The following is a 16,671-nucleotide window of genomic DNA, read 5'->3' as shown; positions in this document are numbered from 1 at the left end:
TCTATACCTTATTTAAGTATTGAAAGAGAAGAGAAGAAACAGAGAAAACAAGTGCTAGTATAAAAGTCTTAACACAATAGTTCAACAACTGACTTCGTGAAATCTCTTACAATACTAAGAATAAATTCACTGTGGATATTCTACAGATTCAAAAATTGTATAAATTTTAAAAAAAAAAATAAGAAAAACAAAAAAGAAGCAAGAACTAAATCTAGAAAGAAAAAAAAATGCGGTAAAAGTTAAATCTTCATACACAACAAATTACAAAGCTGAATTTTGTAGTGACAAACCATAGTGCACCTGATTGATTACTTGTTTAATATGAAGCTGCAGCACTAGTAAATTTGTTCAGAACATCTGGAATGACAAGCTTTGTTAACCAGATGGAGTTCACAGATTAGAACGTCCAGAAAATGCTTCTTTCTTTTGATGCTTCTGCAAGTTTTAACTCATTTAAGAATAAGTAACTAAGAATACAAAAGATGCTATCACAGTCATGGCTAGATGAAAGAGAGATGGCATTGGCTTGTGACTGCTATTTGGCAACCATGGGTAGGAATCTGGAGGTGGCATGACACAATTATCACCATTGAAATAGATTCTTCGTGGGAAAGCCCATCCTTTTTCAAAAGTAAATGTTGATGAATCTTTTCTGAAGAGAAGCTCTGATTGAACATTACCAAGGGGACCAGCTTGACTAAGAAAATCATTGTAAAACTTGACTCCATATAACATGGCAGTATCATCTGCAAAATAATTGCAAATGAAATCAGAATTCTTCTCAAAATATGGTAGACCTACGACTCAAAACAAGACAATAAAGAGTTATGTTAAACACATTAGCAAAATATGATTATTGTCGGCACAAATTGAACTTACTTAATCCTGCATATGGAGTCAAAGATTTGTAATTAAAGCTGAAACTTGTGGTCAAATTGTCGAAGTTAGGGTGTTGGACAACAAGATTCCAAAGCGAGTAGTTCATTCTGTAATTGAAATTTGTTATTGAGACTTTCACCCTCCAATACTCCTTGTAATTGATCTTAACATGCCAATGGACTCGAATTGGACACATATGGCTAGTACACTGGACAAGAGGTGTATTGAGGTTGTTGCCTTTGCCTGGATTTGATACAGCTGAAGCCAAGTAAGGAGAGTTTGGGCTGCAATTCAATATCATAAAAATAAAAGTATAAACATAATGATATTTTTTAAATGAGTGTAACTATTGTAAAACAGTAGAATAAAAGATATCCAAAAGATAGATTAGAAAACTTACTCTACACAGCTGCCAGGATCGGTCCTATTGTTCTGACAGCCACAGGTGCAAGTTGGACAGTTTACTATAGTGTCATTGTAGAAGGAAGAGAGGGAAACACAACATGTAGGTGTCTTTTGAGCCAGAAATTGTGAGTACGTGCAAGTAACATTCCAAGTCACTGCCACAAAAGATTCATAGCTTAAGAAACAATAAAAAAGTTTCACACACATTTTTTAAAAAAATACACAATTGTGCTATTTCTGTTCAAATTTTGGCCTATTTGATGTAGAGTTAAAGAAGAATTAAACATAAAGGTTATAATGATTAAATAACAAAACAGCTTTCCTCTAAGCAAAGATTTTTTACATATTAGTATATGGAGTTAATGTATGCCACATATGATAAATGTGCATATGATGTACCCCCACGAATAGCTTTAATCAGAATGATAAATAGGTCATGTACTTTTAGCTAGATTGCTGTTGAGAGTTTATAAAACAATTTTGGGGAATGATTTGGAACTTACTCAGAGCTTGGGTGACTCTCCTTTTATCTGAAGTGACAAACTTAGTTGGTCTTACAATCTTAGCAGGCCCACAAGTATATCCCGGCCCTGGTGCTCTCAATGTGAAGTTCTTCGGCAATTTGACAGTTTTGTTAGTTGTCCCTGCAGCACCAACACTGACCTGGAATGAACTAGCTGCACCCGGATCTTGGGCCCAAGAGTTAAGTACTCCACCTTTGCAGCAATTTGCAATCTGTTGGTTGTAAGGAGTTCCTGGCAACAAATCCACAACTAATGGGTCCTTTCTACAGCAATGTGGAACATTTCCTTTGAATCTTGAACAGTCTCCTTGATCAGTTGTCTGCGCTCCCATCATGCTCCAGATTACTTCCTTTTTCGCCCATGTCCAACCTAATGACCAACCTGGAGCTTGTATATGGCGATATTGCTGGAAGTTAAACATTGTAACAACGGCCTGCCCAATTCAATTATTTTATGTCACATTAGAAACTCACACGAAAGGTATTATCAAATTATGCTAGAAAAAAATATGAATTTAATGGAACAGTTCAAAGATTATTTTGAAACTAGGACCCCCGCCTAACCCTACAAAATTTGGGAACCAGAAACTTATAGCAATTGCTATGTAAGTACCCAGGAGGGACTCGAACCTCAGACCTTGTGGGAGCAAACCACAGGTCTAACCATTTGAGCTACCCCTCTTGGTTGAATAGTTCACCCATTATGTAGGATTGAATTCTTCAATAACTAGTTTACTGCAACAGAAATCTTGGAACACCCACTAATTTGTTAATCCACAAGCAAAAGTATATATGTACATTCAAATTGATTCTTCCATTTTATAAATTTTCAGTGCATAGGGAGGCCAAAACGTCTAATACAATGTAATAGCACTAATCCATTGCCAGATACCAAAATCTTTCATGTTTAGCTTTATCTTTCAAAAGCTTTTGTTTACTATAACTTACAACATAGCCATCTGGAGTCCAACTCATAATATCCCATTTGAGTGTGATGTTCCCATTTGGATCAAGAGCATCATACGCATCTGCAAAATAAATAAATTAATCCAAAATCCAACAAGGAAATATTGAGTCAGAAACGTCGATCTCAAGACTCAACACAAATCAACAATATGTAAAACAGTACAAAATCATAATAATTATTTAGCAAAAGTAGTAAAACCAATCAACACGCAACAGATTATACTCTGCTTTTACTAGATCTGTATATGTCGTACTACAACTTGGCATAAGAACCAAAGTAGGCTTCTACTATATTCTGAAACCAATAACTCTATTCCAATAATAGACGAAGGTAAATCAATCCATTTTGATTCAACTTAACTCTCTAGTAATCATTGATTTCAAACGTTTCCCGAAAAAGATAAAAATAAATAAATAACAAACAAAATTCAATTCCATGAACCATGGGAAATAACCGAATCCAAAGTTTCACAACTCAATTATTCAATGAACTCTACCTATACTCGGAAATTAAACCACCGGTTTCCAAAGACTCGAAAAGTCTTGTACACCAGGCAATGATTATAAGAAAATAACGACTTTTTACTTGAATCCCAGAAGGAATCTGGAGAACTTAAGCAATACCCAGAAGTGGGAAAGGAAAAAACCAGTCAAGAAAACCAAGTATATGAGGAGCGTAAAGAGAAGAAGGATCTGGATATTGGGGGGCACTGACCTGTAGAAGTGAAAGTGAAGCAAGAAAGCAAGAACACAATCAGAATGGCTAAGCTGCTGAGCTTGGCGATGGATCCAGTGGGTGATGAAGAGCACTGGAACTCCATTGCTTGATGCAGATTTGAGTCTACAAGCTTGGGTCTTTAGATCTATCTATTTATATATTTGTACGAAAGAGGTGAAAGTGAGGAAATGTTGTGCTGTGTGAGTGAGTCGCCTCTGGACACGGCAAGTAGAGTATTTCTCCAACTTTTAAGTGCAATGAAAATGAGAGCACGATTTATAAAAAAAAGCCTCTCTCTCTCAAGTCATTGTTCTAGATTTTTTTTTAGACAATGAAAGGCAAGATTAACCGTTAATGATGATTTTAATGGTCAATTATTGACAAAGCTATAATATTGAAATTACCATTGTACCCTTCTCTGTTTTTTAAGTGAAAAATAAAATTATGATTTTACCTTCTAAAATATTTGCAAAAATTTGTAAACACAATTTTCTATAGGGTAAATACTATTTTGGATCTTTTATTTTACAAAAGTTATAGATTAGACCCTCTATTTTGTTAAATGACAAAATAGACTCTGTATTTTCCAAAATGGTAAAAATATGACCATGATCTTAATTTTTCGACAACTTTTTTTCAATATAACTAACTTGAAGACAATTTCTAACACGAACAAATCAAGAAAATGCAAATAGTTTTGTCATAACACATTTAGATCGAATTATTATTAAATTTTATTTTGACAAAAAAATCAGTTCAGGATCCTATTTGTACTATTTTAGAAAATACATGATCCATTTTATCATTTAACAAAACAGAGGGTCCACTTGGTAACTTTTGCAAAACACAGGGTCCAAAATAGTATTGACCCTTTTTTATATTGTGAAAAACTAGATCAAATACAAACAAATGTAAATTTGTTGTGCATATTTATTTCTTTTTTCTCTCTAAGATTTCTTCTCTCTTCTTTCTGTGTTAGGGTTTTTTTTCTTTTCTTCCCTCTTTCTCAACTAGGGACATAGTCATCGACCCTATTGTGTGTCTGGTGTTCTCTAGCCGAGAGAGAGTTGAATGGAGTTTCTTTTGGTCATGGCTCTTTGCTATTCAGAAATGGGAAAGTTGGCTAAAGGGTGGCTTTTAAAGAGTCGCCTTTGGAGGGAGGTCGTAGACTATGGAGCTCTATGGTCTATAGCAGTGAGTGTCTGCCAGAGGCTCCGGTGGTTGCAATAATGGGTCTCCGATGGGGACCGTCGACCTCACTTGGCCGACATTGTTGGTTTTGGGGCTCCGTGGACTTTAGAGATAGGGTCTGTTGGGGGCTCCACCGTTTGTAATGGTGGGTCTCTGTTGGGGGCCGTCAACATGCTCGGTCGTGTTACAGGAGTTGGCTCCCAACCTTCTCTTTAAAGACTTAGGGACGATGAGTTGTGGTGGTTCAGTGGCCTAATGTCGTTTCTCCTCCGGCACCTAAAGCTTGGTGGTGGCGGTCTGCCTCTTCATTTCCCGTTGAGTTCGAGTCTTTGGTTTTGCTTTTATTTTGTGTTTTTATTTTATTTTAGATATGTTTTTAGTTTTGTTGTTGTATGGTTTGTTGCTTTAGTTTTTTGGTCCAATGTTGGACATTCCGTTGCTAGGGATTTGGAGGTTTGCATCCTTAGTTTTTTTCTTTACCTTCCATTAATAGTGTTATGATACTTTACAACGACTATGACTACTATGAATGTATGTCAGTCTTTTAGTTTTGTTGTTGTTTGCTCGTCTTTTTGGAGATTGATTTGCTTTCGCTTATCGTTGAGCTTTGTAATGGATGTAGTCTTTTGTTCCTCTGTTGAACGAAATCAATGATCTTTCTCTTAAAAAAAATACAAACAAATGTGAAAAGTGATACGTGTAAAATAAGTTTTTTTTTCATATTTTTAATTACCCTTTATTTTGATTATTAGATATTTTTTGTTGTGACGTAAAAAGAATGACAAGTGAAATTTTAGACAAAATTGACTCAAAATTCCATATACTTAACCTAACTTAATGAACTGGCAACATTGATAGTTTGATACCTTATAGTAATTATGCTAAATCTCTATTTAGGCATGCATTTATATTTTACTATTATTGATAATTAAATTTTTGTTATTCAAAAAAAAAAAAAAAAAAAAGTAATTACAAGTGTTCCTAACAAAAAAAAAATTATTCATGTGGGAAAATCAAAACTAACAGTGCAGAATCTAAACAACTAAATTTGAAATAATCAAACGATTAACAATGACAAGATTATTAAATCAAGAATAACAATCGAATGTAAAACAGAGGAGAACAAAGTGGAGAAAACTAGAAACAGAAAATAAAGAAAATAAAAAAAAATAACACCAAGATATATATTGGTTCAAGTTTGATAGATCGATGTAATTTACGGCTCTACTCCAGTTCTGGAACACTACCGAAATTCTTCTTTATTGATTGAGCAAGAATAAGTACAATATAGTCGAGTCGAGATTCTCTGATGAGCTCTCACTAAGTGTTTCAACTCTCACGCTTACACCTAAGAATTTTCTTCATCTACATAAGATTCTTCTTACAAAACTCAAACCCAATCTCTATATTTTTTCTGCACCTCTCTCTACCTCTCAATCTTTTCTTGCTCAAACTTTCAATCTCACATGAACTTAGTTCTTAATCTCATGTCTCGAAATAACAAGTCAAGGTGGTATTTATAGGCTTAGGATCAAGATCCTAAAGTCGGTGGTTGAATGAAATGAGGTTGTTAAGTTAGTTAGAAATAACTAACTTAACAAACTCTTCTTTGAGCGAAGTCTCCATGCCAACATCAGTTTTAGTGCATCCGGGAACATATATGAGCTTCTAGGATCACGGACCAAAGGCACATGCTAGAGAGGCTTGTGAATAGGAAAGAACCAGCTGAAGTCGACTATCTGGAACTGCCTTCCAGGAAGAATAACTAGCTGTTTGAAACTATTTTCTAGAGGAGGGCTAGCTATCCTAAAGACTGAACCTGAAGTGGACATAATGGTGATCCGGGAACTCCCTTCCAAACACAACTATCATTCTACAAGACCTCTTCCAGAATGGACAAATTAGTTGTCCAGAAACAATATCTAGGAGACACCTAACTTTTTGAGGAACAACATTCCAGGAATGAAATTGAGACATTTTCATCTGGAGGAACAATACCACAAATTTCACCTAGTTACTTCAAATTAAAAGATCTCCAATTTCTTCCTAGAGTGTTTTTCCTAGAAAGTTAGATATCTCCCGGATGTTGTTCCCGGACACCTAACTTGTTTAGTCTTAATTTTTCCACCAATCAGAGCTTGGTAATCAATCAAGAATGTAGAATCAAGATTCTTTCCGCTGTATTTCTTGAAGAAACTTTGAATGTCATCAATGGCGAGATTCGAATTGGAGAAGTTCGATGGAAATGGGGACTTTTTACTATGGAGAGAAAGTCTAAAAGGAATCCTAGTGCACCAGAAAGTCTCCAAGGTTCTTTGAGATGAGAAGTTATTGGCAAAAAAAACCAGAAAAAAATAGCAAAAATGGAGGAGATGGCATACTACACAATCATCATGTATCTATGAAACAATATTTGGAGGAAACTCATCGTAGAGAAGACAGCAAAAAGAGTTTGGAATAAATTTAAAGAATTATACTTGAAATTATCAATTGCTAACAAGATTAATTTGCTATAAAGGTTACACGGTTTTAGAATGATTTTTTCCATTTCTTTAGATGAGAATATTGATAGATTTAATGAGATTATTATAGGATTGAAAAATTTAAATTACAAGGTAGATGAAGAAAGACAGTCCATCATCTTGTTGAGATCGCTTCCAATCGCATACCAAGAAGTCAAGGTGGTATTTATAGGCTTAGGATCAAGATCCTAAAGTCGGTGGCTGCATGAAATGAAGTTGTTAAGTTAGTTAGAAATAGCTAACTTAACTAACTCCTCTTTGAGTGAACTTTCCACGTCAGCATCAGTCTTAGTGCATCCGAGAACATATACGAGCTTCCGGGATCACGGACCAAAGGCACATGTTGGAGAGGCTTCTGAATAGGAAAGAACCAGCTAAAATGACTATCTAGAACTGCCTTCCAAGAAGAATAACTAGCTGTCCGGAACTCCTTTCTGGAGGAGGGCTAGCTATCCTAAAGACTGAACATGGAGTGGACTTCTTCCGAATACAACTATCATTCCACAAGACTTCTTCGGGAATGAACAAGTTAGGTATTTGGGAACAACATTCAAGAAATACCTAACTTTCTGGAAACAACATTCCTGGAGTAAAATTAGAGACCTTTTTCATTTAGAGGAACTGTACCACAATTTATTGGCAGTAAGAATTAGTTATTCATAAATTATTCACGAGAACTTCAACTTTTACAAATTAACATACACAATGACTCATAAACAAAATTAGACAAAATTAGAAGATTATTTCAGAAGAGACAAATATTTACTATAAATTAATTAAAATAAAAAATTATTTCAACATTCTATTTTTTTTTTTTTTTGTTAGATCCTCAGTAATTTTGATTCTAAAGTAAATATTTTTTTTATAGAAAGTAATATTTTTATAATTACCATTATTTTTTTTTTTTTTGATCACGAAGAAGATACTTCATTAATCAACAAGCTATTACACCCCCAAGCCTCACTAGAACAAAACTGCCCTCAAGCCAAAAACAAAGAAACAAATTAATTGCATTGTATTCTATTCAAGTAGGCTCTCTCATGTCTAGTAATTTGTTTATTATTTACACGATTCAATCTATATAAAACTATACTCTTCGCTTCAGCAACAACCCAATTGACAGTTTTTGAACAACCTTCAAAAACACACTTGTTCCTATTTACCCAAATACAGTAGCAGGTGGCTGCAAGGATGGCTATATTGATGCTTCTTTGTAACCCCGATGGCTTGAGAGTGAGCCATTTTTTCCAGCCCTCAAGAGAGATCGGCCAGGCAGTGTATCCGAGCCAAACAAAAATTCTGGACAGCACTCTTTGCGAAAGGCTACAAGTAAAGAAAAGGTGGTCATGAGTTTTCAAATGATCACCACAAACCGGGCAGCTCCAGGTAACAATCTCAACATGAAACTTCCTGAGATTGTCACGAGTAAGAAGAGGAGAGTTCACAATTTGCCATAACACAAATCTGTGTTTAGGCAAGTTTAATTAGTTCCAAATTGCCTTATAGTAGCTATCACAATCCTACTTAAGAAGGCTATTATACAGTAAGGCCGCCCTGAAGTAACCTGTTTTACCTGCCTTCATTATGTCCTCCCTTGGGAAAATACGCCGCAGCTTGCAAAGCTTCTTCCAATACCAGCTCGAGTCTGGTTTTTGAATGTGAGACTAGAAGGGATTGTCTTTGAGATAGATGAGATTGACCCATTTAACCCAAAGAAGATCCTTCTTTTCCGCCCAAATATACTTGGAAAGCATAGCATAGTTCCATTTGGTTCTTTCTTTGAATCCAAGGCCTCCATAAGCTTTGGGAAGGCACACTTTCTCCCAAGAAGTCATGTGAATCTTAAGTCTCTCATCTTTAGTGCCCCATAAAAACCCTCTGCATAACCTTTCCACTTCTTTTGTAACACTCTGAGGGAGGACAAAAATACTCATCCAGTAGTTTCGGAGCCCAAGCAGAACTGAATGTATAAGTTGGGCTCTACCTGCATGTGACAGATGTCTACTAGCCCAGGTGTGTAAGCTTTGCTTGATTTTATAATTACCATTATTGTTATTAATAAAATTACTAAAATATTTTTATAAATATATTTATAATTTATTATATAATTGAATTAAATTTTAATAATTTTCAGTAAAATTATTTATGTAAGAATAGATGCCACAACAAAAAGAAGAAACAAATGTTAAGGAATTTTATTTTATTTTTGCTAAATAGCATTGAAATAATGACAAATTTGAAATAGTATTATCTCCAAATCTAACAATACCAATGAAAATATAAAATTTGGAGTGTTTATAAAATACTCAATCAAGTCTAATTCAATTCGCACGATCTAATCCAATTAAATCTGTAAAGTGTAGATATTTACACTTGTGCAGATTGGAAAATCTAAAATCCGCATGTGTGGGGATTGAATGTTGATTGACATGAAAAAAAAATCGATCCAATTTATATATATTTTAAAAAAATTATATATACAACTAATATTTTATTGAAAAAAATAATAACAATTTAAAAATCTAATACATATATATTTCAAAATTTAATAAATCAATTGTATATTCATTTCTTATATATAAAGGAAATATAATCTTAAAAACACTTTTTTTTCATTTGAATTTGTTATTTTTTGTTTAATTTGTTGTTGGAAGCGTAAAACTTATTTTATTTTGTTACTAATTATGTTAAAAAAATATAACTTTCAATAAATATTAAATAATTCAATATTAAAAAGTAATCAATCTAAAATAACTGATCCAAGGATCAGATTGGATTGGACTTGAACTATTGTGCGGATTGGATTGGATCCAAAATATAAAATCTTCACCTGCGGATCAGATGCATTATGAGCAAAATAGTACGAATTGGATTAGATTGGATTGGATGAACACTACTCTAATCAAGTGGAATATGTATTATGTATATAATTTTAAATTTTAGTGAGTAAATAGTAGTATGGAAATGGCTAATTAGGATATTGGTCTCCCTTGAACTTTGACCATGTACTAGATCATGTCTTAAAAATTTTTCTGAACTATTGAGATGGTTGGATTTTAGGATATTTGTCCAATTTCATTCAATTTTACTAATTTTTTGATTGTCCATATACTAAATCATGCTCTCCAACCTTTCATATTTATCAAATTATGTCTCTCGAATTTTGACATGTACCAAATTAAGTTTCTTGAACTTTCATCCATGCATGTTAGACTTTTTTTACTAAAATTGAACAAAAGTTTTTCAATTTAACAATTTCAATAGTTCAGTTCAAGTAATTTTAACATTCATTCAAAAAGGATGATTTGATACATGTTAAAATAAAAAATAAAAAAAAAATCCGAATTAAGTGTATAAGAAATATTTACATGATATGAAATTGTGCATTAGCATATTAATCTTCTTCACTTATACATATAAAGCTCCCCTCTTGCCATGTGCATGAAAACACGTTGGGATTTATTATGGAGGGACAATTTGGGAATTGAGAGAAAGACATTCTGCCAAAATGAACAATAACAAAATAAAAATCATGTAATGAAAGAGAGGCTGCTAAGGTGGACACAGCAAAGGCTTTGGACCCACACACGCATTCCTCCTTTGTCGGTGGAGCAGACCAAAATTTCATTACATTAAAATTAAAATCAAATATAAATGTTGTAGAAGCTTGAAAACTTTTCTCATCCTACCCACCAAATATTATAATAAATTATTGGATGTACCAAATGCCATTATTTTTTATTTCCAATTATTTGGCCTTACTTTCCAATAACACACGAAAGCATCAAAATTGTGAACAATTTTTTTTATTAATTTATTTATATTGATTAATTAATTTTATTTCAAAAATTAATATCATCTTATAAGGAAATCTTGTATAATCAATCCTTTAAAATATAAATGTAATCAACAAATCCTACCGACAATTTTTTTTGAGGTCTTAATTTATCGAAAAAGCTAAAGGAAGGCAATGTGCTTTTTGTCAATTGGGTATTTTGTGAAACTAAATATGATAGTTAATTATTAACCAATCACATCAGTTTTTAAGTTTGGCTCCGAAAATGGTTTGACCATTTTTTATTTATAGATCACTCATTTTTTTCAAATGAAGAAAAGCTATGCCAACCAACTTACAAAAAGTCGAGAAAGAAAAACCATGATATTATCAAAAAAAAAAATAAATAAATAAAATAATCATATTATGAAAATTTCATGTTATGATATTTCTCTCTCCATTCTTTTAAGATAATAATTTGAGGTACTTCTTAAATTTAAGGTGTTAAATTATTTAAAATGATTATTCAGTAAGTTTCGTTCCATTAGAATCCTACTAAAATAAAAGTGTCAATGTGTCATACAGCACACTTCTTAGTCTTGATAAATGGTTTATTTTTTCTTTGTATTATATATCATTCTTTTATATCAATTAATAAGTTACTCAATTCTTTTTTCTTTGCTTTATAAGAAACCTGAAAATTTTCATTAAAGAAACAGAAACAAAGTTGAGATACAAAGTAATCTGTAACACCCTAACTATCTTAGGCGTATTACGTGATTTTTAAATATACTGTGCAGCTCGTTGCTAATCAACGAGGTTTATGGAAAGACGTGATTAATTAAAATTTTGCTTTTTCATTAAACTTATAAACCATTTTACAAAAAGTCTCGGGATCCCGATTTATAAAAATATTTACAAACGTTTTTACTGTTCAACTTTTACATTAAAATAAAGTCGTCTAACGACAGTTACAAAATCTCAGCCCTGCTGTCCCGAGGATCGTACGCAGGCCTAACCGCCCCGACATGTACAATCTCATATGCTCGGTCACGGTCCATCGCCCATGACCTTGCCTTTACCTACACATGAACGTAAACCGTGAGTCGACGGACTCGCAAGAAAAGCATAATAATATCATACATAAAACCGATCGCCGTGTCCAACACGATGCGAGTCCCGCCATCGCCATGTCCAACATGGTGCCGAGCACTTCTTGCCATGTCCAACATGGTACCGAGTTTTGAACGTTCGGGGGACGGTACTATTGACAAGTATCCTCCTCGATCGGTCGAGCCGGTCATACTCCGGCTTGGTCATACTCCGGCCGTACCGACGGGATAGGTCAATAGCCACGAACCACCAACCAAGTGTCGGCTGATCGGTCGAGCCGGTCATACTCCGCCGTTGGTCATACTCCAGCCTGTACCGACGTGACAGGGTTGGATGGTTCGAAGCCTAAATACATATCTAATGTAATCTAGCAGGCTTCCTACATGCACGCTAAACATGTAATCTACATATGCATACTGTTATACTAATCTTACGGATTCGATTTCTGTGTCTTGGCCAACCCGACCGGAACCGAAGCCGAACGGCGGACATCGGCTCCTAAACCATAAAAATCACAACGCTATAAGTGACACGCTAAATCACTTCCCGGGGACTAAAACTCGAAACTAAAAGTTTCCCTATCGATAAAAAGCATGGCAATACCCCTAAAAACCCAAAAACGAGGAAAACTAGGGTTCTGAAAAATCCCCCATCCGGAAGACCGGTTGCCCAACCGAATTCGGTTCGGGAATTTACGAACCCCCATCCGAATTCCGGATGCACAACCGAAGTCGGTTCCTCGCGAGCGACAAACATAAAACTCCATAACTCGACCAATTTAACCCCAATTGATCCCAAACTTTCCAGACCTGTTCTAAATACCCTAAAGAACAAATCCAAGGCATCAAACCTACCCAGAAACCACAAATACAAAATTTGCCATTGGAGCTCAAGCTTTGAGTTCCAAACTCAAGCTTGAGCAAACCACCTAAACAAGCATGCAAACCAACTAAATTCAACTTAAACTAGCATAATATCACTTCTGCAAACTCATAGAAACAACAGCAACATCACAGAACATAATCACAACATTTTCCTTCCAAAATTCATACTTTTGCAAAGAAAACTCAAGGCTTTAACAATCTAACCTACATGCTTCTAACATAGCTTAATTCCTATCAATTTAACATGTTTTAATCCACATAAAATAACCACAGAAGGCAGCAGCAACAACATTCAAAACAACATGCATGCATCATCACTTTTCATCATTTTTTTCAAGCAATTTAAAGAGAAAGAGTTAGAATTTACATACCACAACCTAGAGATCACTAGAGATTGCAAATCAATGCTTGAATCACCACAAAAATCCAGCTCTTGAACCCCAAGTTCTCAGCCGAAAAAGAGAGAGAGAAAAGAGAGAAAAAGCTTCCAATTTCTATTTTTTCTAAACTTTGAAATTTTGAAGAATAAACTAATAAATCACTTAACATATAATCACCTTATTTCAGCAAAGTAATAAGCATTTAACAAGTCTTTTTCAATTAAATAAAATCACTAAAAGACAAAAATATCATTGGGGCAAAAAGACCATTTTGCCCCTCCATACTAAAACCACATAAATCATACTTAAGGGGTATTTTTGGGAAATTCTAAATTCCCGGCCATTCCCGACATTCCCAATGTCTAAACCCGTCCCCAAAATACTAACATACTAAGTTGTGATTTCTACTGAGCCAAACGCCGAGTTCCAAAATACCGGACACCGGAAATGCGAAATATAAAAACTGCTGATGACATAATTATGCATATCTGAATTTCATAATTAACAATGATAAATTATTTAAATGGCTATAAATAATTTCCTGATTAACATAAATAACTACTAATTTCCAAATTAACTAAGCGGGCTTTACAACTATCCCCCCCTTAAAAGGATTTCGTCCCCGAAATCTAACCTGAATAACTCTGGAAATTGAGCTCGCATATCTGATTCTAGCTCCCAGGTGGCTTCTTCCACCTTACTGTTTCTCCAGAGAACCTTGACCAACGCTATGGTCTTATTCCGAAGGACTTTATCCTTTCTATCCAGGATCTGCACTGGCTGTTCCTCATAAGACATATCTGACTGAAGCTGAAGGCTCTCATAACTGAGTATATGAGAGGGGTCTGAAACGTATTTTCTCAACATTGAGACATGAAATACGTTGTGCACTGCTGATAAAGCTGGAGGCAATGCTAACCGATATGCCACTTGACCTATCTTCTCGAGAATCTCGAAAGGTCCTGTAAACCTAGGGCATAACTTGCCTCTTTTCCCGAAACGTTTAATCCCCTTCATCGGAGATACTCGCAAAAACACATGGTCCCCTACTCGGAACTCAACATCCCTACGTTTCGGACCGCGTAACTCTTCTCGTCCGCTTCCGGGAGGCAAGCATTCTAGCTTTAATCTTCTCTATTGCCTCATTGGTCCGTTGAACTGACTCTGGACCTAGGTATTTCCTCTCCCCTGTCTCATCCCAGTGGATAGGGGATCTACATTTCCTACCGTACAACAGTTCATAGGGTGCCATCCCTATCGTACTCTGATAACTGTTGTTGTATGAAAACTCTATTAACGGTAGATATTTGCTCCATGAACCCTCAAAGTCCATAACACAGGCTCTCAACATATCCTCCAATATCTGAATTGTCCTTTCGGACTGACCATCTGTCTGAGGATGGAATGCTGTACTAAATTTTAGCTTCGTACCCATTGCCCGTTGCAAACTTTGCCAAAATTTGGAGGTGAATTTCGGATCCCTGTCCGAAACTATAGACTTCGGTACCCCGTGAAGTCTCACTATCTCCCTGACATATAACTACGCCAACCGATCCACCGAAAATGTTGTTCTAACCGTGCAGAAAATGAGCGATTTCGTAAATCGGTCCACCACTACCCGAGATGGAATCATGCAAACCCGTGGTCCTAGGTAACCCGACCACAAAATCCATCGTAATATCCTCCCATTTCCATTCTGGTAGGGTTAGAGGCTGCAACAACCCTGCTGGTCTCTGATGTTCAGCCTTGATCTGCTGACAAGTGAGGCATCTCGAAACGAATTCTACCAAATTCTTCTTCATACCGCTCCACCAGAAGTACGGTTTCAAATCTTGGTACATCTTGGTGGTGCCGGGATGCAGAGAATATGGAGTAGAGTGAGCCTCCTCAAAGATCTCGTTCCTCAAGTCCACACTGTTCGGGACACAAACCCTGGCTTTATACAAAAGCATCCCACTATCTGACACAGAAAAGTCTTTGGCTTGACCAGCCAATACCTCATCTCGGATCTTCACTAACTCCGGATCTGTTGTCTGAGCAACCTTTATTCTTTCTAACAGATCAGATTGCAGCGTTAAGTTGTGAAGCTGACCTACCACAAACTCAATCTTTGGACCTAACCATATCCTCTGCTAGTTTGGGGTGAGATGCGAACCATGCTAGCTACTTGCCGGGACCACTTTACGCTCAGGGCATCGGCCACTACATTGGCTTTCCCGGGATGGTAAAGGATCTCACAGTCATAGTCCTTCACTAATTCCAACCAACGCCTTTGTCTCATGTTCAAATCTTTCTGAGTAAAGAAATACTTGAGACTTTTATGGTCGGTATAGATCTCGCACTTCTCCCCATACAGGTAATGCCGCCAAATCTTCAGTGCAAAAACCACTGCGGCCAATTCTAAATCATGAGTCGGGTATCGCCGTTCATAATCCTTTAGCGACGGGAGGCATAAGCGATAACCCGATCGGCTTGCATCAATACGCACCCCAAACCCTGTTTGGATGCGTCACAATAGCCCACGAACTTCTCCTCGTCCGAAGGCAAAGCTAGTACGGAGCGGTAATCAACCTCTCGTTTCGGCTCCCGAAAACTAGCTTCGCATTTATACCGACCGGATAAATCGCTGATTCTTCTTTGTAAGCTCGGTTAGGGGCATTGAAATTTTGGAGAACCCCTCCACGAACCTACGGTAGTACCCGGCTAATCCCAAAAGCTTCGATCTCCGTCACCGTCTTCGGTCTCGGCCAATCCCCGACGGATTCGATCTTCCCGGGATCCACCTTGATCCCGTCCTTACCCACAATGTGTCCTAGGAAGGACACACGAGACAACCGTAACTCACATTTCTTGAACTTGGCGTAGAGTCTATGTTCTCGAAGTCGTTGCAGTACCATCTGAAGATGTAACTCATGCTCCTCTTCTGACTGAGAGTACACGAGGATGTCGTCGATAAACACAATCACACAGATATCGAGGAAATCCTTGAATACTCTATTCATCAGGTCCATGAATGCGGCAGGAGCGTTGGTTAGTCCGAATGACATAACCAGGAACTCGTAGTGTCCATACCTAGTGCGGAAAGCCGTCTTTGGAATGTCCTCCTCTCGGATCCTCAACTGATGATAACCCGAACGGAGATCAATCTTAGAAAAGACCGTCTTCCCCTGAAGCTGATCGAACAAGTCATCGATCCTAGGTAATGGGTATTTATTCTTCACCGTCAGCTTGTTCAACTCTCTGTAGTCGATGCACATCCTCATAGATCCATCCTTCTTCTTGACGAACAAAACCGGGGCTCCCCAAGGTGACACA

The 16,671-nt window shown here is 36.3% G+C and overlaps 1 protein-coding gene across 1 annotated transcript; it reads right to left on the bottom strand.

The window, feature by feature from the left end:
- Positions 1 to 37: 37 nt before the first annotated feature.
- On the bottom strand, positions 38 to 3,826 carry LOC115695850 (protein COBRA). Its single transcript, XM_030622940.2, has 6 exons — positions 3,489 to 3,826; positions 2,756 to 2,835; positions 1,788 to 2,241; positions 1,280 to 1,439; positions 880 to 1,163; positions 38 to 746 (listed from the first exon to the last, which is right to left on the bottom strand). The coding sequence occupies exons 1-6, from the start codon at positions 3,592 to 3,594 to the stop codon at positions 454 to 456; spliced, it is 1,377 nt and encodes a 458-aa protein (XP_030478800.2). The 5' UTR covers positions 3,595 to 3,826; the 3' UTR covers positions 38 to 453.
- Positions 3,827 to 16,671: the final 12,845 nt, after the last annotated feature.

Source organism: Cannabis sativa, chromosome 3 (genome assembly GCF_029168945.1).
Source record: "Cannabis sativa cultivar Pink pepper isolate KNU-18-1 chromosome 3, ASM2916894v1, whole genome shotgun sequence".
In the NCBI taxonomy this organism is placed as follows: domain Eukaryota; kingdom Viridiplantae; phylum Streptophyta; class Magnoliopsida; order Rosales; family Cannabaceae; genus Cannabis; species Cannabis sativa.
Note: the sequence above shows the minus strand (reverse complement) of the source record. Positions and strands in the feature narration are given on the sequence as shown.

Bases quoted from the DNA above. Each gene is read 5' to 3' on its own strand.
- LOC115695850 (XM_030622940.2), bottom strand. From the start codon at position 3,594: ATGGAGTTCCAGTGCTCTTCATCACCCACTGGATCCATCGCCAAGCTC. The intron at 2,242-2,755 runs GTAAGTTATAGT...TGAATTGGGCAG, and splicing joins GGACTCCAGATGGCTATGTT to GCCGTTGTTACAATGTTTAA. The intron at 1,164-1,279 runs GTAAGTTTTCTA...ATTGAATTGCAG, and splicing joins GATCCTGGCAGCTGTGTAGA to CCCAAACTCTCCTTACTTGG.